General features: G+C 43.8%; 2 protein-coding genes and 1 pseudogene across 2 annotated transcripts in view; 1 reads left to right on the forward strand and 2 right to left on the reverse strand.

Moving 5' to 3' along the window:
- The window catches only part of RPGRIP1 (RPGR interacting protein 1), a 31,532-nt gene extending 26,914 nt beyond the window's left edge, over positions 1-4,618 (forward strand). The window contains exons 23-26 of the mRNA XM_075276726.1: positions 1,053-1,245; positions 1,330-1,420; positions 1,696-1,826; positions 4,138-4,618. Coding sequence (XP_075132827.1) covers positions 1,053-1,245; positions 1,330-1,420; positions 1,696-1,826; positions 4,138-4,286 — 564 coding nt within the window. The 3' untranslated portion in view covers positions 4,287-4,618. The remainder of the gene's footprint in view (positions 1-1,052; positions 1,246-1,329; positions 1,421-1,695; positions 1,827-4,137) is intronic.
- A 6,827-nt stretch (positions 4,619-11,445) lies between these two features.
- LOC142190930 (U6 spliceosomal RNA) lies at positions 11,446-11,542 on the reverse strand (annotated as a pseudogene).
- Positions 11,543-15,994: 4,452 nt separating this feature from the next.
- The window catches only part of SUPT16H (SPT16 homolog, facilitates chromatin remodeling subunit), a 25,288-nt gene continuing 13,292 nt past the window's right edge, over positions 15,995-27,990 (reverse strand). The window contains exons 13-26 of the mRNA XM_075276744.1: positions 27,983-27,990; positions 27,721-27,874; positions 24,435-24,562; positions 22,034-22,169; positions 21,815-21,941; positions 20,932-21,050; positions 20,713-20,838; positions 20,047-20,159; positions 19,841-19,916; positions 19,545-19,714; positions 18,868-18,997; positions 18,290-18,419; positions 18,100-18,177; positions 15,995-17,210 (exon numbers count right to left, since the gene is read on the reverse strand). The exon at positions 27,983-27,990 is cut by the window's right edge and continues 108 nt beyond it. Coding sequence (XP_075132845.1) covers positions 17,107-17,210; positions 18,100-18,177; positions 18,290-18,419; positions 18,868-18,997; positions 19,545-19,714; positions 19,841-19,916; positions 20,047-20,159; positions 20,713-20,838; positions 20,932-21,050; positions 21,815-21,941; positions 22,034-22,169; positions 24,435-24,562; positions 27,721-27,874; positions 27,983-27,990 — 1,599 coding nt within the window. The 3' untranslated portion in view covers positions 15,995-17,106. The remainder of the gene's footprint in view (positions 17,211-18,099; positions 18,178-18,289; positions 18,420-18,867; positions 18,998-19,544; positions 19,715-19,840; positions 19,917-20,046; positions 20,160-20,712; positions 20,839-20,931; positions 21,051-21,814; positions 21,942-22,033; positions 22,170-24,434; positions 24,563-27,720; positions 27,875-27,982) is intronic.

The raw sequence follows: 27,990 nt of genomic DNA on the forward strand, positions 1-27,990 counted from the left end.
AGCAATACATTGCAGTTGGAGTGTCTGGTACAGATGCATTGGGGCCCAGGAGCTTCATGTTACGCCTCTGGTGTGATAGCTGTAGGGGCCTGTCTCATCATCAGCAATATCTGTGACTGGAATTTGTGTCCCCCCTGTGGAGAATATGTGTGGTACATCCCATGCAATTGCATGTTACGGGACCTGCTGCAGCCTGTCATGGTTGACACATAGATCTCCATAGACTTGAGCAGAAAAGTGTTTCACCAGATCCTGATTCATACTAGTTTTAGGCAACTTCTTCTGTCTGATATATAGGGATAGATGCAGCAAGAAAAAGAAAACAGGTGAGAAACTGACACCTGAAATATCATAATGGAGCAGATGGGAAACTTCAGCTTTGGGTAGGGTATCCAAACAACAAAAACATATGAATATGATATAGCACCTTGTACCTGAATTATATAAACAACAAACACTCACCAAGAGCCAAAAAGATTTTATTCAAGATGGAAAATAATAATTTATTAATGCATCACATAATACAAAAATTCATAGAAAAGGTGAACAACAACACAACCTCATGTTTAATAGCAAAGAGTAATGAACATAGTAAAAATGTCAGCTGAGTATAGTTAATACATGTAGCAGATCATGAACGCCTATAGACCATAGCAACTAGTAAGTACAAGGTAGAACCAGCTGCCCCATACAGTGGAGAGACTTATTCACAGACATAGTATGGAACGTATGGTCCATACGTTCCGAGGATAAAACCTCAAGAACCAGCAGCAACCCCTAACATATGTTTCGTCCATCAAGACTTCATCAGGAGGTTTATGTATTTTACATCCTCCTGCACAGCTTGTGGTTGTGTTGTCGTCATTCTTCACCTTTTCTATGAATTTTTGTATTATGTGATGATTAATAAATTATTATTTTTCATATTATATCAAATCTTTTTGATGTTTGTTGTTCATCAATATTAAAAGCCCAGAAATCACCTTCAATACCTGAAAGCAATGAATATAATTATTATATAGTGTTTTAACATGTCTCTGTACTCTTGTTAGTCTTCGTCTAGGATTCGGGTTGAGGTGGCCTCTTTGACATTAGACCCCTACTCACATGTGGTATCTGATAAATCTGTGGAGAGAGTATTTGTGGAATTTCATTTTCCTGGTGTTCCCCCTGAAGAAACAGAAACCCCTCTATCACTTCGCAAGCCTATCCATGGTGAAGAGATATTCTACCATTTCAGCAAAGGTTAGGACAGCATGGTGACTATTGTATATGACAAAACTCTGACACATTGATATTCTTTAAGCTGAATTTCTTCCTTTCACACAGTGATTCATCTTGACGGTGAAAATCATGTAGATCGTAGACGTTACCTCTATATGCTCCTGCAGGGATCAGACACTGCAGGAGAAAGAGTCAGGTGAGTCAGGTTGTCCCCGCCTTGTGGAATATACATAGCTTCTTATGATAGCAATATAACTTAATGAAATGTACAGACAGACATCTTGCTTACCATTGTCTTTCTATGGCCTCATCTATAGGCATCTGTGGAAACTAATTGGTCATTATGATTTTGAATGGTGGCATAGAAAATCAGTTGAAGGGTCAAAGGTTAAACATTTTGTCTACGAAAATAACGTAACATTGTATTTGAAAAAAAATATGCTTATCCCTTCTCTTCCTGATGCAATAAAGATTAAAGTTCACAGTGGTGAGTGATCCAATGAATGAAGAAGAAGATGAGTGTCGTGATTTAGGATATGCCTATCTAGACCTGCAGAACCTCTTGAGACGATGTGTGGAACCAGCAGAAGCAACTCTACAGAGTGAGTAAACAGCTTTTGTCAGAAATATCTGGGCCCCATATGGCCAATAGTCTGATCCACAGTACTCCCTATTATGTCCATCAACATATGTCTTGTATGCTATTACATACATATGGGCACTTGGGAATGCCCATATGACGAGAGGAAATATAATTATCATGTAGCTTTATACCATAGAGCAAGGGTGTGTCACTGGATGTCCTGAGACATCCTCAGGACAGCAGAGAGAAGGCTTAAAGGGGTTGTCCCATCACAAGGATCCTATCTATACTGCTTGTTAATGTGGATTTAAGACTTTTCCTAAATACACTGCTTCAGCAAAACTGCTTTGTTTGTCCACTATCTTACTTTATTCAATTCATTGTTGACACAGTCCTTGACTTATCTGCTCAAAAGTCAAGTGATGTATCTGCCTGCTCTCAGGGGGGAGGGGCTAAGTGCTTCCTGCTATCAGATAGAGGAGAGGAGCTGCTTTCATTTCTGAACTAGTCTTCTGTTCTCCCAATTATCAGGCTAGCTAATTCAATTGTGTTCATTATGGCAGAGACAGGCAGTCTCTGTATGTAACACAGAATGGAGTTGCTCCTGCCTGTACTTCATAGTCCAATATTGTGCATACAGTGTTGTTTGAGGACCCTTGATGACATCACAGGCCCTTCAGCCGCCCCATAGGATCACGCTATGTGGTGGGCGGAGCTACATGCTAATGTGGGGGCGGAGCTAAACGGCAGGTTGCATATGAAACCCCGCCCACCAAATGACGCAAGAAACTAGGAAGAAAAGATTTTACAGCAGTGAAGACTGGTGAGTATGCGACGTGGGAATACCCCTTTAAGGAGAAGCGTGGGAACCCTATCCTTAAAAAAAAAAAAAAAAAAAAAAGGAGGAGCTCATCAATGCCTCATAATGACGTTACAGTGAAGCATAGTGTGAACGTGTCTCTTTTCTGTGCTGCCAGATCGCTGGGAGTCTGGGCAATATATTATTACTCGGGGGGTGAACAGACTGGCAACTACTGTATGTATGTCTGTGGGAGCACTACCTTTCTCTAGGGGCAGTAGAATGTATATAAGGGTATTTCTATGGGGACACCAGACTATATATAAGGCTAGAATCACTATGTTTCTATAGGGGCTCACAATTTTCTGGTAGGTTTGAACCTAGCTGTATTATAGCAATGTAGTATTGCTATCGGAGTCCAAATAGTTGATTAACAATCAGTTTGTATTTTATCAAATCTGAAAGTAACTTCAATTTTTTTTTCTTTCCTATCAACATTAAGTTGTGCTCCCTCTATACTACAGGAACTTAAGATTTCAAGAAACAAATTTCATCTTTCTTGTTTGTCTGTCAGCAGCACAACCTAAAGGGGTTGCCCAAGATAAATTGAAAATGAATCCCTAAGTTAAAGTCCCTCTCCTGCCTAACTTCTAATTGACTTCTTTAGAAGAAAAAAAGTATATTTACCTATGTACCTTACATTTTCTGATGACCCAGTAGATAGATAGGGCTGGTAGTCCATGGGCTAGCTTGGGAAACAAGGAGGGGTGTGAGAAAGTTAGTGAGTGAGGGATCATGGGAGTTGTAGGCTAGGGAAGCATGTAAACAAATGCAGAGGTGCCAGGAGCTCCCAGAGAAAGCCAGAAATCTCTCAAAACACTGCTAAAGGTATTTTGGTGTCATTATTAACCAATTAAAAACACTAAAATACCTTTTTTTTTTCTTTTAAAAGGGGAGGGGTGGTTGCTCCAGAAAACCCTTTTAGGCTGAGGTCCCACATTGCAGAATCGCAGCTTTCTTTGTTGCAGATTTTACTGCGTTTTTTGAGCCAAAGCCAAGAATGCCTACATAAGGAATAGGAAATATATAGGAAGCTCTTATACTTCTACTGCTCAATCCACTCCTGGTTTTGAGTCAAAAAATCGCAACAAAAAAGCTGCGTTTCCGCAAAGTGGGGTCTTAGCCTTAAGTGTGCTGCCTCTGGACTCCAGGAAATGATGATTTGAATAATGTGGTCCATTTACCCAGCAGAGTATGAGATCCCTGCCTTACAGCCTGGCCTATCTGGTCAAACATACATTGAGCCATATTAATGGTTTTATTTATAAATAGAAATCTTATGGGCAATGTATGCCTATACAGCAGTGTACATCAGAGTCTTCCCTCAGAGGTAAACTTCAGAGATACTCCTAATATCTACCTCTGATGGAAGGCTGAAGCATGGATTGAACAAAGCCTTACTGCTGCTTTCTAGAAAAAATTGGTCATGATTTTTAGTTGTTAGTAAATGTACTTTCTTTTTTTTCTACAGTTTTGGATATGACTGATCCAAGACAAATAATTGGAGCCCTTCGTGTAGTAATAGAAGCCAGAGAAGCCGCACGGGTTGTGTTCAGAGAAGGAAGAATAAAGTCTAGAGGCAAAGCATCACCTTCTATAGACACAAGTCAAATGCTCTGACAGCTCAAGCAATGGCAATTCCGTACATCTGATGTGTCCCACAAGAGCGGACTGATACATGCAAGGCATTCTGTTAACAGGATAATGGTTGAATGTCAAAGGTCTGGAGAATTTGTGGCTTGTGAGAATTTAGATGAATGTGGCATGGGATCTACTAAACAATAAGCCCTATTGTTTCTAATCATTATATAACATCATACAATATGAATCTCTAACCACCAGCAAGCACAGTTATCACACAATAACCCTTATTGTTCCATATTGATGCAATGTTCAGATTATCAGAGTAAAAGATCAAACTATACTGCAGCTTGTCACGATCTGAACCCTATTGATATATACAAAGTCCTTTATTGGAATGACTAAAATCTGACAACACGTAATCCGGCATACGCACGTATCACATTGAAAGCAATAGGGGGGGAAAAAAGCAGCCCATTCATTTCTATGGGGAGCGCATGTATGCCGGCTCCCATAGAAAGCAATGGGATCTGTTTTAACGCTGCTGATTCGGAACGTGTTCCACGTTCAGAATCAGCAAGCGTATACTCTGTGTGAAGGGGCCCTTACACAGCTGAGACACGGGACTATACAATGGAGTAGGAAAATACTTTCCCCCTACGCCCAACAGCAGCACAACTGGGGTATTCCTGCCCCTATGAGCTGTTAGGACAGGTGGAATTTTTAATTACCTAACAGCTTTTGACCCCTATAAGAGGCCGGAAGACATGCTCCTCCCTTGTGTTTTTTTCTGTCCTGTAGGACAGGACAGGTGGTCAGGGGGGGAGCAGGTGTTCTGACCTCCTATAGGGGTCCACTACTCTCCCCCATCCGTACCTGACAGCGGAAGATCTTTTTCTTGGACATCCTCTTCTTTTTTCAGCAGGGGTCCTCTTCTCCCGGCGGGGACCCTGCCGGCTCGTGCGCGCTCCTGGCTGGCTGGTGCGCCGGGTCGGGGCTTTCCTCGGGTATAGGAACGCTAGACCTAGGAACCTTTCTCAGGTTCCTCGGGTCCGCCGTCTAGCAGGGTCCGCCGCGCATGCGCAATGCGCGGGTCTCGCGGCGGACGGAAAGAGAATAACCCCTAGACACGAGCATTGCCGTGGTAGTTCGGGGGGGGGGGGGGTCCCCCGGTCCTTGGGACCATACCTGAGTCGGATATCTCCCCCCTCCCCCCTGTCTTCCCCCTCCCCTTTTCTCATGGAGATTCTGGCTCCGTTGTAGCCCCTGCCCCCTGGGCGGGGCTCCGGGCAAAACCCCACCCCCTGGCCTATTTAAGTCCCCCTAGAGCTTCAGTAGTGCTTGTCGCTCCGGTTGCAAGCACATCAGTTGGTGAAGCTCCCTGGTCATCTCATTGCTGGAGAGCTGTCTTCATTGACTAAGGTTTGGTGGACATGGCCAGGGGAAGGGGGGGGGAGGTTGGGGAGTTGCATCCCTGGGGGCAGTAACTAGTTAGTGTATCCTTTTCTTCCTCCTCAGAATGTCTTCTTCTTCCTCCACTGTTCCTCCTAGAAGGAAGGCTGCTTCCAAAAGGAAGCATCTGGCGTGCGCTTCCTGTAGAGTGCCGCTGCCTGATGACTCCCAATATCGGTTCTGTCAGGGGTGCAGGGCCCCCTCTGTTGAAACAACTCCCATGCGAGAGATGGTTTCCTGGGTGAAGGGGTACGTCCAGGACTCCATGAAAAGGATGCAAGCCGTCTCCCTGTCCAAGAGGCCACGGCTGGATTGTGAATTGTCCCTGCCGCCTCTGGAAAAGCTGCGCCTCAGGGATGTGGAGTCGTCTTCTAGTACAGAGGAGGAGAAGGAGATTTTTCCCCTGGACAAAATGTCCAGAGTATTCAAGACCCTAAGAATCAGAGACCGGGAAGGCGGGGAAGGCTCTAGCCGTAGGTCTCGTACCTTCAGGCCCTCTTCGGAGATGCTCCGCCTGATGGAGGGCGAATGGAGGCACCCGGAGAGATCCTTTGCGCCATCCACACGCTTCAAGGCACTTTTTCCCGTCTCTGAAAGTCAACTAAAGGCGTGGGGTCCCCCACCAAAGGTGGACGTCACCGTGGCCAAGTTATCAAGGCGCTCCATCCTTCCATCAGAGGACGGCTCGGGCCTCAGGGACCCCATGGATCGCCGAGTCGAAGGATCTTTGAGGCGTGTATATTCGTCTGCCTCTGCCCAGGCCTCTTTGGGCATGGTTGCGAATGAGGTAGCAACTGGCTTACGCGCAGAACTGTCATCCCTGGCCAAGGACATCGATTCCGGCGTGGATCGTGATGATCTCCTCGCGGCAGTGTCCAACATCACGCTGTTGGTGGATCACCTGACAGAGGCTACCCATTTTCAGACCCGTCTGGCGGCTAGATCCATGGCACTGGCTACTGTGGCTCGCCGACCCCTATGGCTGAAGCCCTGGAAGGCTGACCTTACTTCCAAAAATAGCCTCTGTGGTCTCCCCTTTGAGCCCGGACGGCTGTTCGGAAGGGAGCTCGACCACATCATGGAAGGCTGGGCCGACTCCAAGGGCAAGAACCTGCCACAGCCCCTTGAAGGTCGGAGTACCTCCTTTCGAGGAAGAGGCACCCGGAGAGGCACCAGAGGCCAGCAGCGATACGGGAGAGGAAGAGGTCGGGGCTCATCTCGTGGCCGTAAGAATGCCCCCTTCTAATTCCCTCTCAGTACACCCCCCCCTTCCTACCCCCCCCCCTCCCCTGGGGTGGGCGGTCGTCTTTCCCACTATGTGGAGGCCTGGCGGCAGAATATTCGGGACCCCTGGGTCATCCAGACGATCCAGGAAGGCTATAAAATTAATTTTGTTTCCCAGCCGCCAGAGAAGATGGTAAGAACCCGCCCTCTTAAGGGCCCCAAACAACTTCATCTGGAGAGATTGATTCAGGAGTACGTGGACAAGGCCGCGCTAGAGATGGTTCCTCGCGCAGAGCAAGGCACAGGCGTCTACTCTCCAGTCTTCTTGGTCCCCAAGCCATCAGGCGAGTGGCGTATGATCATCGATCTCAGGTATCTGAATCACTTCATCCGCAGGCTGCGGTTTCGCATGGAAACCATAAGGTCAGTACTACCTTTCATGCACCCTGGAGATCACTTCGTCACTCTGGACCTGAAGGATGCCTACCTCCACGTACCCATCTTTCTGGCACACCGAAAGTTCCTAAGGATTGCCGTAGACATACAAGGGAAAGAGGCGCACTTCCAGTTCGCAGCCCTCCCGTTCGGCATATCCTCCACCCCCCACACCTTCACAAAGGTTATAGCTCTGGTCGCTGCCGCCCTGCGCCTTCAAGGCATATTCATAGTCCCGTACCTGAACGACTGGCTTCTGAAGGCTCATTCAAAGGAGGTTTTTACCACGCAGGTGCAGACCGTCGTAGCTCTACTAGACAAGCTGGGGTGGCTGGTAAACTGGCAGAAGTCAGTGATGGTGCCATCAACACGAGTTCAGTTCCTGGGACTTATTCTAGACTCTCTCAACATGACGGTCTCTCTACCCTCTCCTCGCAAAAGGAAAATTGCTCGGGCAGCACATCATTTGTCTTCCACACGGAAGGTCACCATCAGGACGGCTATGAAGGTCCTTGGATTGATGTCCGCTGCCCTAGATGCAGTTCCTTGGGCCCTATGGCATATGCGCCCTCTACAGAACGAGATCTTGAGAGTCTGGAATCACAGTCCTTCAGGTTTACAGAAGCCAATCCAGTTAACCATCAGCACCCGGCAAACCTTGCCCTGGTGGACCCATCTGCGAGATGGGAAGTCCTCGGTCCAGCCCGCCTGGACCCTGTTGACTACAGATGCCTCCCTCACAGGCTGAGGAGCTCATCTGGGGGAGACCCCGGTTCAAGGTACATGGAATCAGCGGGAGAGGACGCACTCATCCAACTGGCGCGAGCTTACCGCAGTTCATCGAGCCTTTCTGTCATTTGCACCACTTCTACGAGGGAAAGTGGTCAAAGTAAGATCAGACAATCTGACGACAGTCCACTATATCAACAAGCAGGGAGGAACCAGGTCCCCCTCGCTCATGCAAGTCACCAACCTGATCTTCTCCTGGGCAGAACGAAACCTCTCCCAGCTGGCTGCGGTACATATCCAGGGCCGCCTGAACATCCTAGCGGATCAACTCAGCAGAGGCCGGCCGACCGCAGGCGAATGGTCCCTGAATCAGGACATCTTCCACTACCTGACCAGGAGGTGGGGTCTCCCCGAGGTGGATCTGATGGCCACCCAACACAATGCCAAAGTAGAAAGGTTTTGCTCCCTGTACCGGGAAGACAACCCTTTGGCTGTGGATGCCCTGTCAATACCATGGAGGTTCGAACTGGCATACGTGTTCCCTCCCATCCCGATGATACCGAAGGTATTGGCGAAACTCAGGCAGGACCAGACTTCGGCAATAGTGATCATGCCGTTCTGGCCAAAAAGGGCATGGTTCACCGACCTTATCCTTATGAGTCGGGGGAACTACTGGAGGCTTCCACCAGTCAGGAACCTGGTGTCACTGAACAGTCGGCCTTGCCTGGGCCTAGACAAATTCAACCTCACTGCCTGGAGGCTAACCGCGCCATACGCACAGACAGAGGATTGTCCCAGGGAGTGCTAAGTACCTTAGCCCATTCAAGAGCAGAGGCAACCAATCAGAGCTACCAAAGGATCGCCCGGATATTCCGAGATTGGTGTACAGGCAACCAGCGCGATCCAGACAGAGATGCAGTCCTAGAGTTCTTACAGAACGGCCTGGAGAGAGGACTAGCACCTGCTACCCTCAAGGTTCAAGTGTCAGCTCTATCTGCTCTCCTGGAGACACGGTTATCACAAGATCCTCTTGTCAAACAGTTCCTTAGGGGGGCTGCCAGGCTCCGCCCCCAGGTACGGCCCCCTGTCCCCAGGTGGGACCTGGCCGCGGTTCTACAAGGGCTCTGTGCACCCCCCTTCGAACCATTATCTGAAGTGGACTGGAAGTACCTGTCATTTAAAGTGACCTTTCTGTTGGCAATAACCTCCGCCAAGAGGGTTGGCAAATTGCAGGCTCTAGCAGCCTCCGAACCTTTCATAACTTTCTTTCCTGACAGAGTACAGCTAAGGTTCGTCCCAGGATTCTTGCCAAAGGTACCCACACTTCAGAACACCAATCAAGTGATCACCCTACCGGGTTTCTTTCCCTCCCCTGCCACTGAGCAGGAGGAGAAGCTACACACACTGGATCTGGTAAGAGCACTACGTATCTACCTGGACCGTACAGCACTATTCCGAAGATCAGAGAATCTTCTGGTTAATGTGTTTGGCCACAATAGAGGCGCTAAAGCATCAAAGGTAACCCTGTCTAGATGGATCAGAGAAGCTATCAGCTGTTCCCTACGGGCTCAGAATCTTCCTGTTCCAGATTTCCTACGAGCCCATGCCACCCGATCAGTGGCGACATCATGGGCAGAGACACGGTTCCTCTCTCTAGAGCAGATATGTGCTGCAGCCTCTTGGAGCTCACAGCTGACTTTTACCAAACGCTACAGATTGGACTGGCGTACGGCCGATGCTACAGCATTTGGGCACTCCGTCTTGGCATCAGCCTGCCAGGAGGTCCCGCCCTAGGGGAGATAATACTTGCTAAATCCCCAGTTGTGCTGCTGTTGGGCGTAGGGGGAAAGAAAGATTATGAATGATAATCTGTTTTACCTTAGCCCAAACAGCAGCACAAGGCTCCCTCCCTAAGAGGTGCTATTGTACAGATTTTGTGTATGTGTGTGTAGCTCTTGGCATAAATTGCTCTCTGTATATCATACTTGTTACTAACACAAGGGAGGAGCATGTCTTAAAAATTCCACCTGTCCTAACAGCTCATTAGGGGCAGGAATACCCCAGTTGTGCTGCTGTTTGGGCTAAGGGAAAACAGATTATCATTCATAATCTTTCTTTGACTACAGCGGCTTAACTCCTCACATGCTGTGACCAATAGCAATCACAGCATGTTGGTGGTGTTTTCTTTGTAATTTTTTATTGCAATTTTTTTTTTTTTACATGGTCAAGAAGTGGTTGCCCACATTTCAATAATGGTGAACTTAGGTCTATTCAAATATTTTGAGAGGAATGGAGATTAACTTGTCAAGAAGGTACATCCAGTTAAAATCTGCAATGAATGCTTTTTCTGATAAATCTAAATTAGAAATGGTGGGATCATTGGGGGATGTTTTCATTAGGTCATGTAAAGTCAACAAGAGCTCTGAACCATCATAGAAAAGTCTAATACCCTTTTAGCAATAGAACTACATGCCATAGTGATGTGCTGTCATAATGGGAATTTAGATGCAAATGACATGATACACACACATTTAACCTCACGGGAGTGGGAACAATGATGGCCTGCCACAGCAGGGTGGAGGCGTCCTGGAGAAAAAAAAAATTCTGCCTGAATGGATGAACACACAGGAGAGACCCCATGGAGCGGTTTAGCCCAGAAAATAAAGGCCTAACTGACTTGGTAGAAGGATCAAATGAAGGCCGCAAGGAGGAGGCAGCCACTATGAAGGCCCATTAGCGTTTCCAGCGGAGTCCACCCTCAGTCAGAGTCCTCTACTAAAGGAAGCATAGTAGCCTGGGAGAGCCCAACTATCATGGGTTCACCACAGGGGGACTCCAACTACATGGAGACTCATTGTTTGGAAAGATGGGCGTCCAACTTCTAGATGAAGCAGACAGGTCAGGTGATATGGCCCACGGCCAGAGGAGAGCAGCGACTGAGGTGTTAAGAGATGTCCTGAGATTTGTAGAGTCCCTCTGACTGCACGGCTGAGCTCCTGCATAGCTGAACATATAAATGTGCCTAGCTGATACTTTGGGTCAGAGTCAGAGGTGTCCCCAGTAGAAACAGACCATATAGGAGACAGGGTCACGCCTGTTACAGAGGAGCCCTGAACGGTATCACAATCCAGGGAGTGCCCAGAGGACGGTGGCCTGTAGGATGAAATCCTGGTCCTTATGCGAGGACAGCTCCTGGAAATTGAATAATGAGGGTGCCCAGGGAGAGGCCTACAAGTCATTGACTGACCAGCGATCTGAGAAGGTAGCCATTCCAAAGTTTCCACCTCAAATTATATCTGGCAAGAGTGCCTATGGCTTAAGTAAGGGAGAGGTCAGGAGATGACTGTACGGCTGAGCCTAGACTTAAACGCATCATGCGTGGCATCTGTGCGCAGGGGCCTGCTAAACTTCTCTGCATCATTCCATCTTTAGTATATGTGCTGCAACACGAGCACCAGAAAGCAGAGGACAGATGGGTTCAGACTAGCCTCATGGTAATATTTGATAAAGCAGGTGCACATATAAATGTGGCAAGATTAGGGGTGAGGGCCAAGAGGTGAGACGGCACTACACGTGATGATATAGCAGAATGGGCCCAAGGAAACATGGTGGTTACCTACTATACCACTGGAGCGTGTCCTATTGTTGACTACTGTAGTACAAGCTGCGCAGAGATCCACAGAGGGGGTGTGGGTGTGTCAGAAAAGGAGACTGAGAAAAGAGCAGCTGCAGAATAGAAAAAAATGATTACATTTTTCTTTTTTAGAAACACAAAAAAAAGCCCTCCCCCTGGATTTCCCACATTAAGGGAATAGGCAGAAGATGGAAGACCACCCCAGGACTGCCCCCTAGCCAATAGGAAGGCCTAAGAAGGCCCAGGAAAGGAGTGAACTTAATGGGAATCAATGACTGGTGATCTGCTAGATTCTTTTAGGGCCGTTCTCATGAAGTAACACGGCGCTCATTCTGACACGTAAACATGAGCGCTTCAAAACAGAATCCCATTGACTTCAATGGGTGCCATCTTACGCACGCTACACATTGACATCAATAGGCTTTTTAACCCATTAATTTCAATATGTAGCGCGCATAAGACGGCAGCCATTGAAGTCAATGGGATTCTGTTTCGAAGCGCTCACTCTGACACGTGTTTATGTGTCAGAATGAGCACCGCATAACTTTGTGAGAACGGGCCCTTATAGAGCGCTGGGCCCACAGTGGGGTGCGACTAGTGTGGCATATACAGTGAATTACCCCCGGTACTTGAAAAAGAAAAAAATGTTGCCATGTCAGGTCACGTCTGACACTAGGTTTAAACTGACTGAGCACAGTCTGTGAGAAGGGTATACCCTCGAGGCGGAACCAACAGCTTTTCATTCATCTAGAGTAAGCCTCCTAGTGGCCAAGTGGATAGCCATGGTGCTGTGTCCCCCAATCAAATAAGTGAGAATTATTTTTTTTTAATTAAAAATTAAATTGACAATATAATATTTACTAATTTCATTTGATGACTGTAGGGGCTGCCATCTATACTAGTATCTGTGCATGTGTCTCAGGATAATACACACAGGTCAGAGTAGGGACAGGATCTGACTCCATCTGCCATTTCCCACTGTCAATGTAGCTTTAAACAGTGCATATTCTGTGGCATACACAGTTCAAAGTGACACTGCAGCAATGCTTATTCCTAGGGAGAACACGGAAAGCCACTGCCAGACATAGGTGATCATGTGCCTTCCCTAAAAAAAAAAATCACCATTTTAATTCTCTATGTAACGTGCATTAAAAAAAAAAAGCAAAGGAAATATTGCAGCTTTCACAATGGTCACTGACCTTCACAATATACAGATAATTCCTGTTATGTAGAATTCACTTATTAAAGAAGACCCTTCACCACCTCCACCAATTCAAGCACAGCTGGAATTTTCTCCCTAGCCTCCACCATTCCAAGTGCAGGTAGTTTTGGTGCCAGATGTGCTATTTAAAGGGGCTCTATCAGCAAAATCATGCTGCTAGAACCCCACATATGCGTGCATAGCCTTTAAAAAGGCTATTCAGGCACCGGTAAAGTTATATTACACTACCCCCCCCCCCCCCCCCCCCCGTTTTAAAATAACACCCTAAAAAAGAATGTTCTCTACTTACGGATCGTGCACGCTGGGCGGGCATTCAGGGTGTGTCTTCATCTTCTTCCACATCTCTTCTTCCTCCGATGTCCTCCGGTCCCGTCTTCCTCCAGCGCTCGCGAACGGACAGTGATAGCCTGGGCGAATGCGCAGTAGCTGTAGTAGAAGCCGCATGCTACTGCGCAGGCACCCAGGCCGTTTTCTTTTTATATCAGTGTCCGCGAGCGAGCGCCGGAGGAGGACGGGACCGGAGGACATCGGAGGAAGAAGAGGCGTGGAGGAAGATGAAGACACACCCTGAATGCCCGCCCAGGGTGCACGATCCGTAAGTACAGCACATTCCATTTTAGGTTATTATTTTAAAACGGGGGGGTAGTTTAATATAACTTTACTGGTGCCTGAATAGCCTTTTTAAAGGCTATGCACACATACAGTTAGGGCCAGAAATATTTGGACAGTGACACAAGTTTTGTTATTTTAGCTGTTTACTAAAACATGTTCAGAAATACAATTATATATATAATATGGGCTGAAAGTGCACACTCCCAGCTGCAATATGAGAGTTTCCACATCCAAATCGGAGAAAGGGTTTAGGAATCATAGCTCTGTAATGCATAGCCTCCTCTTTTTCAAGGGACCAAAAGTAATTGGACAATGGACTCTAAGGGCTGCAATTAACTCTGAAGGTGTCTCCCTCGTAAACCTGTAATCAATGAAGTAGTTAAAAGGTCTGGGGTTGATTCCAGGTGTGTGGTTTTGCATTTGGAAGCTGTTGCTGTGACTAGACAACATGCGGTCAAAGGAACTCTCATTTGAGGTGAAGCAGAACATCCTGAGGCTGAAAAAAAAGAAAAAATCCATCAGAGAGATAGCAGACATGCTTGGAGTAGCAAAATCAACAGTCGGGTACATTCTAAGAAAAAAGGAATTGACTGGTGAGCTTGGGAACTCAAAAAGGCCTGGGCGTCCACGGATAACAACAGTGGTGGATGATCGCCGCATACTTTCTTTGGTCAAGAAGAACCCGTTCACAACATCAACTGAAGTCCAGAACACTCTCAGTGAAGTAGGTGTATCTGTCTCTAAGTCAACAGTAAAGAGAAGACTCCATGAAAGTAAATACAAAGGGTTCACATCTAGATGCAAACCATTCATCAATTCCAAAAATAGACAGGCCAGAGTTAAATTTGCTGAAAAACACCTCAAGAAGCCAGCTTAGTTCTGGAAAAGTATTCTATGGACAGATGAGACAAAGATCAACCTGTACCAGAATGATGGGAAGAAAAAAGTTTGGAGAAGAAAGGGAACGGCACATGATCCAAGGCACACCACATCCTCTGTAAAACATGGTGGAGGCAACGTGATGGCATGGGCATGCATGGCTTTCAATGGCACTGGGTCACTTGTGTTTATTGATGACATAACAGCAGACAAGAGTAGCCGGATGAAATCTGAAGTGTACCGGGATATACTTTCAGCCCAGATTCAGCCAAATGCTGCCAAGTTGATTGGACGGCGCTTCATAGTACAGATGGACAATGACCCCAAGCATACAGCCAAAGCTACCCAGGAGTTCATGAGTGCAAAAAAGTGGAACATTCTGCAATGGCCAAGTCAATCACCAGATCTTAACCCAATTGAGCATGCATTTCACTTGCTCACATCCAGACTTAAGGCGGAAAGACCCACAAACAAGCAAGACCTGAAGGCTGCGGCTGTAAAGGCCTGGCAAAGCATTAAGAAGGAGGAAACCCAGCGTTTGGTGATGTCCATGGGTTCCAGACTTAAGGCAGTGATTGCCTCCAAAGGATTCGTAACAAAATATTGAAAAAAAAAAAATATTTTGTTTGGGTTATGTTTATTTGTCCAATTACTTTTGAGCTCCTAAAATGTGGAGTGTTTGTAAAGAAATGTGTACAATTCCTACATTTTCTATCAGATATTTTTGTTCAACCCTTCAAATTAAACGTTACAATCTGCACTTGAATTCTGTTGTAGAGGTTTCATTTCAAAACCAATGTGGTGGCATGCAGAGCCCAACTCGCGAAAATTGTGTCACTGTCCAAATATTTCTGGCCCTAACTGTATGTGGGGCTCTAGCAGCATGATTTTGCTGATAGAGCCCCTTTAAGCATTGATTACTTATGAACAAGAGAAAATTCCACCTGTGCCATAATCAGGGGTGCAGCAGCAGCTAATAAGTCACATAAAGAGGGGGCAATATGGTGGCTCAGTAGTTAGCAATGAAGACTAAAGTCCTGGGTTCAAATCCCTCCAGGAACAACATCAGCAAGGAGTTTGTATGTTCTCGCCGTGTTTGCGTGGATTTCCTCCCCTGCTCCAAAGACATACTGATACGGGAAAATTTACATTGAGTTTTTCATGGGGCTCACAATCTAAATTTAAAAAAAAAAAAAATCATAAAGAGCTGGACTTGTTAGAGGTGGTGAAAGGTTCTTTGATCTTACTCCAATTACAGGCAGGAAGACAATGAAAGGATACCTACTGTTAAGCTGGAGCAAAAAACACTGTATCCACAAGCTCAATGTATTAACCCTGCCCTTCAGTTGACAGAGGATAAGAGAGACATCTGAATGCAGGATCAGGCTACACATGGAAACTTTATGGTAACGTAGACACAATTTATAACGTCTATTTTGTGATGACAGTTTTAGGAGAGAGGATACTATGACAAAAGGAATGCAATAACTGAAGAATTTGATATATAGGATAAAAAAATAAAAAAACATAAGTAAAGGAACCACCAACAAGCAGGTTCGATCTTTATTTTCTCTTACATTTTTATTTGAAACTATCCTAACTCCCACTGGTGAAACGTCACAAGTACTGTAATGAGAAAAGGGTTTAGAAGAACATTGGCCAAAGCTCACCAACTCTAAATATTAAGTAATGAAAGCACAAAACCACACACAAAAGGTGGCATTGTATCCCTGAGGAATCTCATTTTATTGTTTAGAACAGGACTGAACAATCAAGGTGTCATTTACAAGTGCTGCTCAACAATTCGAGTGTTCAGTAAAAATTTTCATACTCTACCACAGAATCTCAAAAAAAAAAAATAATAATAGCAAACGGGGAAAAGGTACAAAACGGTTTGTTTTCTTTTATTTGTTTACACGTCTCCAAGGTCTGAAAAACACCATTTACACCTCACTGCTAGAAAGAAAAACATGGAAAAAGAGAATCCAAGAGAAAAAAAAAAAAAAATCACCACGCCTTTATGGTGTCTGAAGTCAGAAGAGATGAGCAGCGAGGAGGATGACAGACTCCTGACATTTTAAACAAAATAACATTGCAAATTAAAAAAAAAAAAAAAAAAAGTAACATTTTACAAGAGTTTCTAGTAGAGCAGCACAAGAAATATGAAAAACAGCAAGCTATGAGAGGAGGCAAAGGAATTGGTCAAGTGCACATAGGGATACAGGCAAACCACCCAGCTTGGTAGACAGGCAGTGTCACTTTAACCACTTAACTGCCACACAGCATCACAAAGTCCATGAAATAATGGAAGGGCTTTATAGATACAATGAGAAAGTCTTTTCAGGAAAAAAAAAAAGGAGTATTTTTGTATGTTGTGAAGTTTCACTATGGATTTTAATTCTGTGACCAGTCCAGTTAAAAGGACATAATAAAATAATGCCATATTGGTCCATTTAACCATCACATAGCATCCCAGCAGTCTGTAGCAGCAAAAGCACAGGTGACGCACCTCAGACTCATAGGGAAAGTGAAGGAAAAGTAAGAAATTCTGAAATCTGGGAACATACATAATAAGGAGGAATGAGTAGAAAGATGGGTCATGGGAATTTACTTCAAAAGTAAAGGGGTGAAAAGGAAGAATGAACTGGGAAAAGGAAGGGGTCACACTAGCGCTACTTCCTCCTCTTCTTTGATGGGGTGGGTGCATGTCCGTGACCCTTCCTCTTCTTAGTCCTACTTTGTTCCTCCTCTTCCTCATAACGACTTTCGCGGTCAGCTGTAAGGCAACAGATACCATTAATATGAACACACAACATACAATCATTCATCACTATTTTTTTCCCCTATTTGTACACCAAACAACATTTGCTTTAAACCTAAAATTCATAGAAATGAGAGTTGTTAAAGAATATCTAGTGCTATTATATGACAACTCAGAATAAGAACCATCCAAATATATTTGTTGCCTCAAAATTAGGTTTAAAGGTGTTATTCAGGTTAAAAAAAAACATGGACCAAATAGCAGGATGCATCACTAGAAAACACTTCCTAATATATACCCTATTTGAATGCAGCAGAGTATCTGTAAGCTCACTACTCCCTCCCTTTGAGCATTGCAGGTGGCAAATGAGACCTTGAGGCTCGTGACCTCGGATGTAAGAGTGATTTATTACCTGTGATTTCACTGCAGGGGAGAATGCAGAAGGTAGGGATACACATTGAGAGAACAGGCAGATAAATCATGGGAAATGTAGTTTGTCCACAGATTCACTGTATGCAAATAACAGTGACTTGATGGTAAACTACACTCAATGAGGAAACACAGCAAAAAAAAGCCTGGTTAATCTCATCTACACATGAAAAAAAACTGCATTTTTAAAGATGCATGTTTCTCTAAAAACACACCTTGACAATTTTAGCTGATTAATAGGAGTAAAAAAAAGTGCAAAGATAATTGCTGCATAAATATACTCAATGCAGCTTTGTTGCATTTTTCAACAGCAATTAGTTATGTGGAGGTTTTGGCCTACACACACGGTGACCGATTTTGCTACTGGGCTGAGCTATGTAGTGTCCGATATGGATCTGACCTACAGTAATTCAATGCATTTAAAGTGATTATAGTACATAACGGATCAAGGAACATTGTAATCAAGGAAACTCACCTTTCCTAGCTTCTTCTTCTAGTTCATCCCAGTCTTTACCACTCTCTTCATCACTGCCTAGAGATTCTTCACTGTAAACTGTATAGAAAAAGTTTTAATCATACAGAATTTATTTACCATTCCTTGTTTGGTCTCCAAAAAAAACTTCACAAAGCAGTTGATCAGCTCAGATTTCATTCTCAATATTCACCTGATTCTTCTGTTTCATCAGAATAATCCTCATCACTGTCTTCTTCCTCATCCTCATATTCATCTTCAGAAGGGTTGAAAGTCTCATCTTCTATCTCAGACTCTGAACCTTCAGCTCCTCCATCACTGCCCTAAGGGAGGAAAGAATTTGCCAGCCACAAAAGAAAATCTCTTATAAAACTTGTGACACAAAAGTGATTTCTGGCAGAGGTTACCTAGACACTTGTGCAAGTTAAAATGTGAAAACCGCCAACAGATCTCTGTTACTTGGACAAGCCAAAAGAACAACACAGTTTATGGCACTTTAAATTTTGTAGCTATCCTTAAGCTCACCAATACTAGATAGACTGGGTACTAAGCCCAGGACCACTACAGATCAGCTGACAGCAGTGGTGCTTGGGTGCCACTTCACAGGCCATGTCACGTGCATTGGTCACATGACCCATTTGCAATTCATTCTCATTCAAGGGTGGCGTGTTGGATCCCAACTGATCTGAAGTTGAAGACTTATCGTGGTCACAGTAATTCCCTTTAATGTTTGTTGGATTTAAGTTAAATTACATTAAATTAGTCTCTCACCTCTCCTTCTGGTTCAAGGAAAGACCAGCCACCTTGCTCAAAGAAACCTTCAGGGTCATCCACAATGGTTTTCATAATTTTAGTCCAGTTCAGTGACTGTACTCCCTCAGTGTACTTAATATCACACGAGCTGTGTAAGAAAATAATTTGGCAAATCACTGTACAACAATGTTTTAATCAATTTATACTGATATTTCACATACAGATCAAAAGCAGCCAATATAAAGCAAAGATCACACAAAACATATAAAACTATGGCTCAGTTCATATCTGTGCATGGGTCTCCATTCGGGAAGTTCCTTTGGTGAACCCCTGAACAGGAACCTAATCCACATTAAAAACAAAACAAACAAAAAAAACGGTTACCTCAGGAAACCTGTGGACCCCATAGACTATAATCGGGTCTGTGTGGTTTCCCTTCAGCTTCCACATGAAAAATGCAGAGAGAAAAGTGCTGCTTGCAGGACTTTTCTCCACATTTTTCATTCAGAGAGGGGACGGAATGACCAGAACACAGATGTGAACCGAGCCTATTACCCACAGACCTTTGCTTCTTATTCCCTTCAGTACATTTTTTCAGCAGAGACATAGAATACGGACAAACTACACATAATACTCAACGGTTAACACATAAAATGTTCAGTTTAAATGGGTGCCATACTTTATGAAGAACTCACTTTAACCACTCTTTGATGGGATCAAGGGATGCCACAGGAATGGCGTTGATCATAGTGACCTTCTTATTGTAGTCTTTGTAAACGATGACCATGTCAAAGTTCTTCAGGTGAAACTGGACTCTCTCAAAGTGTACAAGCTCGACCTCATCTAATGTTACAACAAACGGTGGCTGTTGAATTTAAGAAAATAAAGACATAAAAAGGATAGCGCATTTTTAAAGTTAGAAATAACCCCAAAGAGTTGAAGAGCTTATAAAGTACACAACCCACTAAGTGAAAAAGGAGTAAACACTCACCCATTCTGTTGTGTTTACCAGGGCACTGCTTGTTGGCTGCAAAAGACATGTACTTCTGTATGGGGCTCCATTGAACCTGGAACACGGACATAAAATCTACAGTATGAGAACATCACTCTTGGGCAGGTGTACATTATAGTAACAAATAAAAATATCTGCAGATCAATCAATTACCTAAAATGACCTCAATGGGATAAAAGACTTACCCCAGGTCTCTGAATGGAACCTCAAACTCCAGATCCTCCTTCGTTAAAGATTCAACCTTTTCAATAAAGTTTTTGAAGGCAGTTTTAAGCTTGTGCCTCATCTCTCTCTCCAGCTATTACCATGGAAGATAAACAGATTTGTGTTAGGGGATTTTGTATATGTATAAATGCCATTTCAATATAACCATAGCATATGACCAACTTGTATTGTAAGCTCTTGTATATAACCTAAAAAAACCAGAATGAACTGTATCACTACATCTGCTACCTTCTGGAGATCTTGCACTGATAAAAGAATGTTTGGACACTCTCCATAACCAGATATTATAAGACCCAAGACAACAATCTCTGAGTTCAAAAGTGTCATTGGACAAGAGAGGTTTTTTTTCTGAACATTAAACTATATGGATTTGACATCCACATAACTCAAAATTAAGGAAAATTAACCATGTTACTGTTAGTTCCAAATGCTGTCCTGGAAACGTGGTTTATGAAGCCAACCATAAGAAAACAATACTATTTTAAAAAGACAAACAAAATAAATAAATATGTAATCCCTGTAAGTACACATACATACTATCTGCAGCACGTTACATAAAACATATAATGTAATATCAGCTGACAAGTGCAAAATTCTTGAAGATGGTTAAGAATGAATCTGCTAACCTGTTCGGCATATAGATCATCACGGTCATGCATGTGCTGGTGCTTTCCCAGATCTGTGGTGATCTCTCCAACTTCTGTATAGAACTGGACATCTGTATGCCTCTTTTTCCCAAACATTATGGCATTCTGTACAACAAAATAACAGTATGTGATCAGTTACATGTTGCCTTTAAAATAAATAAATAAAATTATAGATTAGAAAAAAGTTTCTGTCTTTACCTTGAGGTGGAAATGAAGCACAATAATCATCTCTCCATCACAAGGCTGGAAAATGGCATGTTTAATGTTATTGTATAAAATATCCACTTTATCTCCTCGTACTGATGTAAAACGGAAACCTAAAAGGTGAAAAATAAAAAAAATAAAAAAAAAAGTTTGATTACAAAAAGTGTAGTAAGTATAAAAGTACAAATGTCTGGCTATGACGTGTCACATGATCAGTAGGATGCCAAACTGCAGTTCTGCCATATCCTGATGACATGCTAAAGCTGGCAATAGACTAAACAGGCCGATTCCTGTGTTTTAAGTGGGATATGGAAAAGAGTTGTGTAAAGCTAGCCATACACATTAGATTTTATACAACCATCACTCATCTGAAACAAAAGTTTGTCAATTGGTCATACAGATGACTGTGCCAAATGCACAAACAACAAAGAAAGTTCGGATTAACATTCACTATAAAAATAAACCCACTGAGCTTCTGACCGGCCCATACTCGAAAAAATATATGGCAAATACACAAATCATCCACAGATCTGTTAATCTAGTCTTAGTCGATACACAAAAAAATTACAGCCGATTGAAAGCTGTAAAAATAGGAACAATACAACACAACTAACTTTGGTGAGCAACTTTAGTTGAGGGTCGGCTGTATGTGACGAACATTTTATGCTACTTTTAAGTCTACTGTGTATGGCCAGCTTTAGACTGGCGTAAGGAAATCCTGAAGCATGTTTTAGTATCGCATTTATCAAGAGACAAGCAACAAAAGAGTTAGACATAGATCAAGACAGAAACAGTTTCCTTGATATCTGTTGCAACTGCATTAAAACCTAACATGATTTTCTGAGTCTTAAAATTGCAATTGACTGTTTACACTTACCATTTACATGAGCTTCAAGAGAGCCTTGCATTCTCTTCTGTGCAATGTTGGGCCTAATGTACAGGTCTTTCAATTTAGGATTGCTACGGTTAAGATTAATGACAAGGGAATCTTGCTTTACTATGCCCTGTAAAATAAAAGCAACAATATCATTGGTTTCATAGAAACCAGACACCCAGAATAGAAACAGAGAGACACAAGTCAGTCTTAATTTCTCACCTCTTTCTCCTTTTCTTCTGCCTCCCGTGTTTTGTATCGTTTCTGAACTTCTTTGATAATTCGGAAAGCATTCTGTAAGTTAAGGGATGGCACAGCAGTCTCACCAGGGGTCTTCATATTGGAAGCCCGGTATGTTCTGAATAAAGAATGTCAAGGAGGGAAAAAACAAAGTTTTTTTTTTTTTTTTAATTGCCTTAGAAAGATTTCTTGTCCCTAGTGTATGTCATGCTTATTTAGCCACAGAATAGGCCATCGGTATGTGATGTGTGGGGATCCCGCACAGATCCACCACTGCTGCAGCAGCCTCCGGGTTCCTGGAAGTAACTACTGTAGTGGATGGACAGCATGTGCATTGTTTCTTTTTCATAGATGAAGTGGCATGTAGGAGCAGCGATACATATGGGGTTTTTACCTTGTTTTGCGTCAGGGTAAATGCTGTTTAGCTACATTTTTGGGTTATATGTTTATTATTGTTTAGCTTATTGATTTAATTCACGGGTTATTTATATTGGATTTGAGGGGATTTTTTATAGTTATCTAGGGCTCTTTGGTATATTATATAGCACAGCAGTATATAGACCCACATTACTATATGGGGCTTTGATTACCGTATTTTACGGACTATAAGGCGCACTGGACTATAAGCCGCATTGCCCATGAGCGCCTTATAGTCCGTCTCGGTTCATATATAAGGCGCACCGGACTATAAGCCGCAGTCCGGTGCGCATTATATCTTATTGAAAGCGGCGGCAGGCAGACTTTGCCAGCGGCCGCTTAACCCCCCGCGTGCCAGCCGCTTCTATTGGAAGCGCTCGGCAGGCGAGGAGGGGCTCTATCAGGAAAATCATGCTGATAGAGCCCAACCGTAAACGTTTGATTAAACTACCCCCCCCCCCCCCCCCCCCCCCCCGTTTTAAAATAAAAGCCTGAAACAGAATGTGAAACTTACCGAGCGGTGCAGGGTGGGCGGGCATTCAGGCCTCCTCTTCCTCCGATGTTCCGTCCTCCTCCGGCGCTCGCAAGCTGATAATGGCCAGGGCACATGCGCAGTAGAAGCATTATGATATTGCGCATGCGCCCCGGCCATTATCAGCGAGCGCCGGAGGAGAAGGACGGAACATCGGAGGCAGAGGAGGCCTGAATGCCCGCCCGCCCGCCCTGCACCGCTGGGTAAGTTTCACGTTCTGTTTCAGGCCGGCGTGACAGCAGGGCTGCCGGACACTTCCTATTCATTTCTATGGGAGCAGGCATGCGAGCGCTCCCCATAGAAATGAATGGACTGCTTTTTTCCATTCATTTCTATAGGGAGCGCTCGCATGCCGGCTCCCATAGAAATGAATGGGAAGTGTCTGTCCATTCATTTCTATGGGGAGCGCTCGCATGCCTGCTCCCATAGAAATGAATAGGAAGTGTCCGGCAGCCCTGCTGTAACGCCGGCGTGTACGGCTGTGATACACGCCGGCGTTCGGTAGTGTGAATGCACCCTTAGGGTGCATGCACACTGAGTAACGCCGGGCGTGTATCACAGCCGTACACGCCGGCATTACAGCAGACTGCCGAACACTTCCCATTCACTTCAATGGGAGCGCTCGTAACAGCGGCGTTTACGAGCGCTCCCATTGAAGTGAATGGGAAGTGTTCGGCAGCCCTGCTGTAACGCCGGCGTGTACGGCTCTCATACACGCCCGGCGTTACGTAGTGTGCATGCACCCTTACGGTGCCTTTTATGTATGTATGGAAGCGGCACGCAGTCTTTGCCGCCGCTTCCATCCATATATAAGCCGCACCGGACTATAAGCCGCACTTACGATTTCTGAGGAAATCGTAGGTTTTTATGTGCGCCTTATAGTCCGGAAAATACAGTAGGTGTTTTCAATGAACCTTTTGTATCCATGTGTCTAATAAACCTTATATTCATTTATTTGGTGTACATTTTATGAAATATGTGCTGTATCTGTTCTGAAGTTATGTTATATTGCAAATCTTGATACACCTAGTGGGTTTATCATTTTGGTGCCAGTCCGTATCCACAGGTTTACATTAACCACAAAATAGGTCAAGAGTATATGATCTGTAGGGATCAGATACACGGATCCTGCAAAGACCAGCTGCTGCAGCAATCCTCGAGTGCCAGGGGCGACTAATGGATGAGCAGCATGTGCAGTCTCACTTCTATGCAAGTAATAGGAGCAGTGTTGCATTTCCTCAGAACCACCAGTATACAGTGGATGGGTTTGCTGTGTACTCACATTATTCTATAGGAGATGCACTGCCCGTCCACTAGCAGCTGCAACAGCTGTTCTGTGCAGGGTCCACATAATGTGAACAGACCATCAGTATGAAAACTTAGTTTGGGGCCAGAAACTCGATTTAAAGACTCACGGTTGAAACTATTACTTACATTTCCTTAACAAATGTGGCATCTGGATTGGGAAAAATATTGCCTTCATTTCGTCCTAGAGCACTACCAGGGCAATAGAAGTTGATACGGAGATAAGTATAATCACCTTCAACTGACATACTAATATTCTGTAAATAAAATAAAGAAAAAAAAAAAGTAGTTAAATGGTTAACAGTAGACAACAGATCCATTTTTCATACTTATTACCAGTACTAATTCTGATTTCATAGGTCTGTATAGGTGGCAGTAATTCTTTAACCTGAATGCTACGGCTACAGGCCATACTCCTCCAGGAAGCAAACACAGGAACAAAAATGTTTAGTTACAGGTCTTGTTAATTATGAGGGACGCTTTCTCGCCACCCCTCATGTCGGGGATGCACAGGCTGTTGAGTATAAGTGGATACACAGAAGTACATCCGTTACCACCAATACGAGTAGAGATGGAAGGGATTTCCCCCATAATACATCAGGCTACAGCCTTCTGTATTGTTTCCACATTCATAGTAGCTTAAGGGCAGCTTTCATTCAACTTTATATCATGTATCTTGATGTCAGACCGCAGACTCTCCATCTGAACAGATTTGTCCCCTTACTAAAAAGACAGTATCACTAATCTTATAAGCATTATAATAAATTTTAAGTAGAAAGGACCAGCTTGGGCTCCATTTTCCTGCTCCACTGTTCACTGCACAAGCAATCCTACAGGCAACTCTTTTTGGCAAGGTGGCTTTTCACCCATTCCTGCCACAACCATTTTTCAACCTTCATTTTTTACTCCCCCCTTCTAGAAGCCATAACTGTTAGTTTTCCATTCACAGAGATGTATGAGGGTTTAATTTTTTTGCAGGTCAAATTATACTTTGTTACCAAATATTTTACCTAAAGTTTGTTACATTTTAAAAGGGAATCCTGTTAGCAGGAAAATCACGATTCAACCAGCCACAGTGCCTTAACAGTGCCTTATAGTACTTGGAGCCCTGACCAAAGTGCTTTACTATGCAGAATAACTGCTTCGTGTAGATGAAAATCAGGCTTTTATTCTTATGGAAATGACCCACAGTACTTTAAGGAGTGTTGTACTGTGAGCAATAACACTAGCTCTTCCCTTGTTCTTTTGCCCTCCCAGCCAGAATGACGTCAGACGCTTTCACCCTCCTCCTTCTGAGTCAGAGCTCGAAGTGTGAGGCGTTCAGTACTATACAGTCCTATGAAAAAGTTTGGGCACCCCTATTAATCTTAATCATTTTTAGTTCTAAATATTTTGGTGTTTGCAACAGCCATTTCAGTTTGATATATCTAATAACTGATGGACACAGTAATATTTCAGGATTGAAATGAGGTTTATTGTACTAACAGAAAATGCGCAATATGCATTAAACCAAAATTTGACCGGTGCAAAAATATGGGCACCTCAACAGAAAAGTGACATTAATATTTAGTACATCCTCCTTTTGCAAAGATAACAGCCTCTAGTCGCTTCCTGTAGCTTTTAATCAGTTCCTGGATCCTGGATGAAGGTATTTTGGACCATTTCTTTCTACAAAACAATTCAAGCTCAGTTAAGTTTGATGGTCGCCGAACATGGACAGCCCGCTCTCAAATGATCTGAAAACAAAGATTGTTCAACATAGTTGTTCAGGGGAAGGATACAAAACGTTGTCTCAGAGATTTAACCTGTCAGTTTCCACTGTGAGGAACATAGTAAGGAAATGGAAGACCACAGGGACAGTTCTTGTTAAGCCCAGAAGTGGCAGGCCAAGAAAAATATCAGAAAGGCAGAGAAGAATGGTGAGAACAGTCAAGGACAATCCACAGACCACCTCCAAAGAGCTGCAGCATCATCTTGCTGCAGATGGTGTCACTGTGCATCGGTCAACTATACAGCGCACTTTGCACAAATAGAAGCTGTATGGGAGAGTGATGAGAAAGAAGCCGTTTCTGCACGTACGCCACAAATAGAGTTGCCTGAGGTATGAAAAAGCACATTTGGACAAGGCAGCTTCATTTTGGAAACAAAGATTGAGTTGTTTGGTTATAAAAAAAGGCGTTATGCATGGCGTCCAAAAAGAAACAGCATTCCAAGAAAAACACATGCTACCCACTGTAAAATTTGGTGGAGGTTCCATCATGCTTTGGGGCTGTGTGGCCAATGCCGGCATCGGGAATCTTGTTAAAGTTGAGGGTCGCATGGATTCCACTCAGTATCAGCAGATTCTTGAGAATAATGTTCAAGAATCAGTGACGAAGTTGAAGTTACGCCGGGGATGGATATTTCAGCAAGACAATGATCCAAAACACCGCTCCAAATCCTCAGGCATTCATGCAGAGGAACAATTACAATGTTCTGGAATGGCCATCCCAGTCCCCAGACCTGAATATCATTGAACATCTGTGGGATAATTTGAAGCGGGCTGTCCATGCTCGGCGACCATCTAACTTAACTGAACTTGAATTGTTTGTCCAAAATACCTTTATCCAGGATCCAGGAACTGATTAAAAGCTACAGGAAGCGACTAGAGGCTGTTATCTTTGCAAAAGGAGGATCTACTAAATATTAATGTCACTTTTCTGTTGAGGTGCCCATACTTTTGCACCGGTCAAATTTTGGTTTAATGCATATTGCACATTTTCTGTCAGTACAATAAACCTCATTTCAATCCTGAAATATTACTGTGTCCATCAGTTATTAGATATATCAAACTGAAATGGCTGTTGCAAATACCAAAATATTTAGAACTAAAAATGATTAAGATTAATAGGGGTGCCCAAACTTTTTCATAGGACTGTAGATGTGCTACTTCCATCTCCTACATTCGAAAGGACTGCAAGTTCAGCTGGTTTACAATGGATCCCAGAGTGAAACAAGTAAAAGTCTGCTCACACAACCCTACATTGCCTAAACTTGCAACAACAGGTAATGTAAGTGGGAGGGATCTTTCGCCTAACGTGCTTGTTTGGTTTTATTTTTATTTGCGATCTGTGGAAAGGGTGGTGTGATGTGAACCTTTAGAGGTGTGTTTAACTTTTATTTTTAGAATGGGGTCTGATAACTAGCACAATATACTTCAAAATCCAGAGTTATCTATTACAGGCCTGGAGGCTTTTAGTAGGCACCCAGCATTCATGCGAAATACAGCAGAAAGCCAGCCAGTATGGCAAATGCTGACATCATGAGTGTCTGCCATCTTTAAAGTCTCGCCATCCACCGTAAATTGTGGGTGTCAATGCTGTTGAATTAGAAAGAGCAATGCGGTTTACTTGACATACTGCAAATGCTTATTTACCTTGATGGTGGCAATATGGAAGGGAGTAGCAATTCCAAACACAGGCATAATTACAGTCTCATATTTTTTGTCTATATAAATCTTCATCTCCCGAATTTCTGACTCTTTTGGCATTTGAGATGCGTTTTTGTATGACACATTAGACTTTCGAGCCCTGTAGGAAGAGACAATTACTACCAGTGAGTAAACATGCATAAAGGCAAATACAGACAGTAGCCTGGATGAACTGTATCAGTATAATCAGGTAAGGTCAGGAGCTTACTTCTGTGC

The sequence above is a fragment of the Leptodactylus fuscus genome, chromosome 1 (assembly GCF_031893055.1).
Source record: "Leptodactylus fuscus isolate aLepFus1 chromosome 1, aLepFus1.hap2, whole genome shotgun sequence".
In the NCBI taxonomy this organism is placed as follows: domain Eukaryota; kingdom Metazoa; phylum Chordata; class Amphibia; order Anura; family Leptodactylidae; genus Leptodactylus; species Leptodactylus fuscus.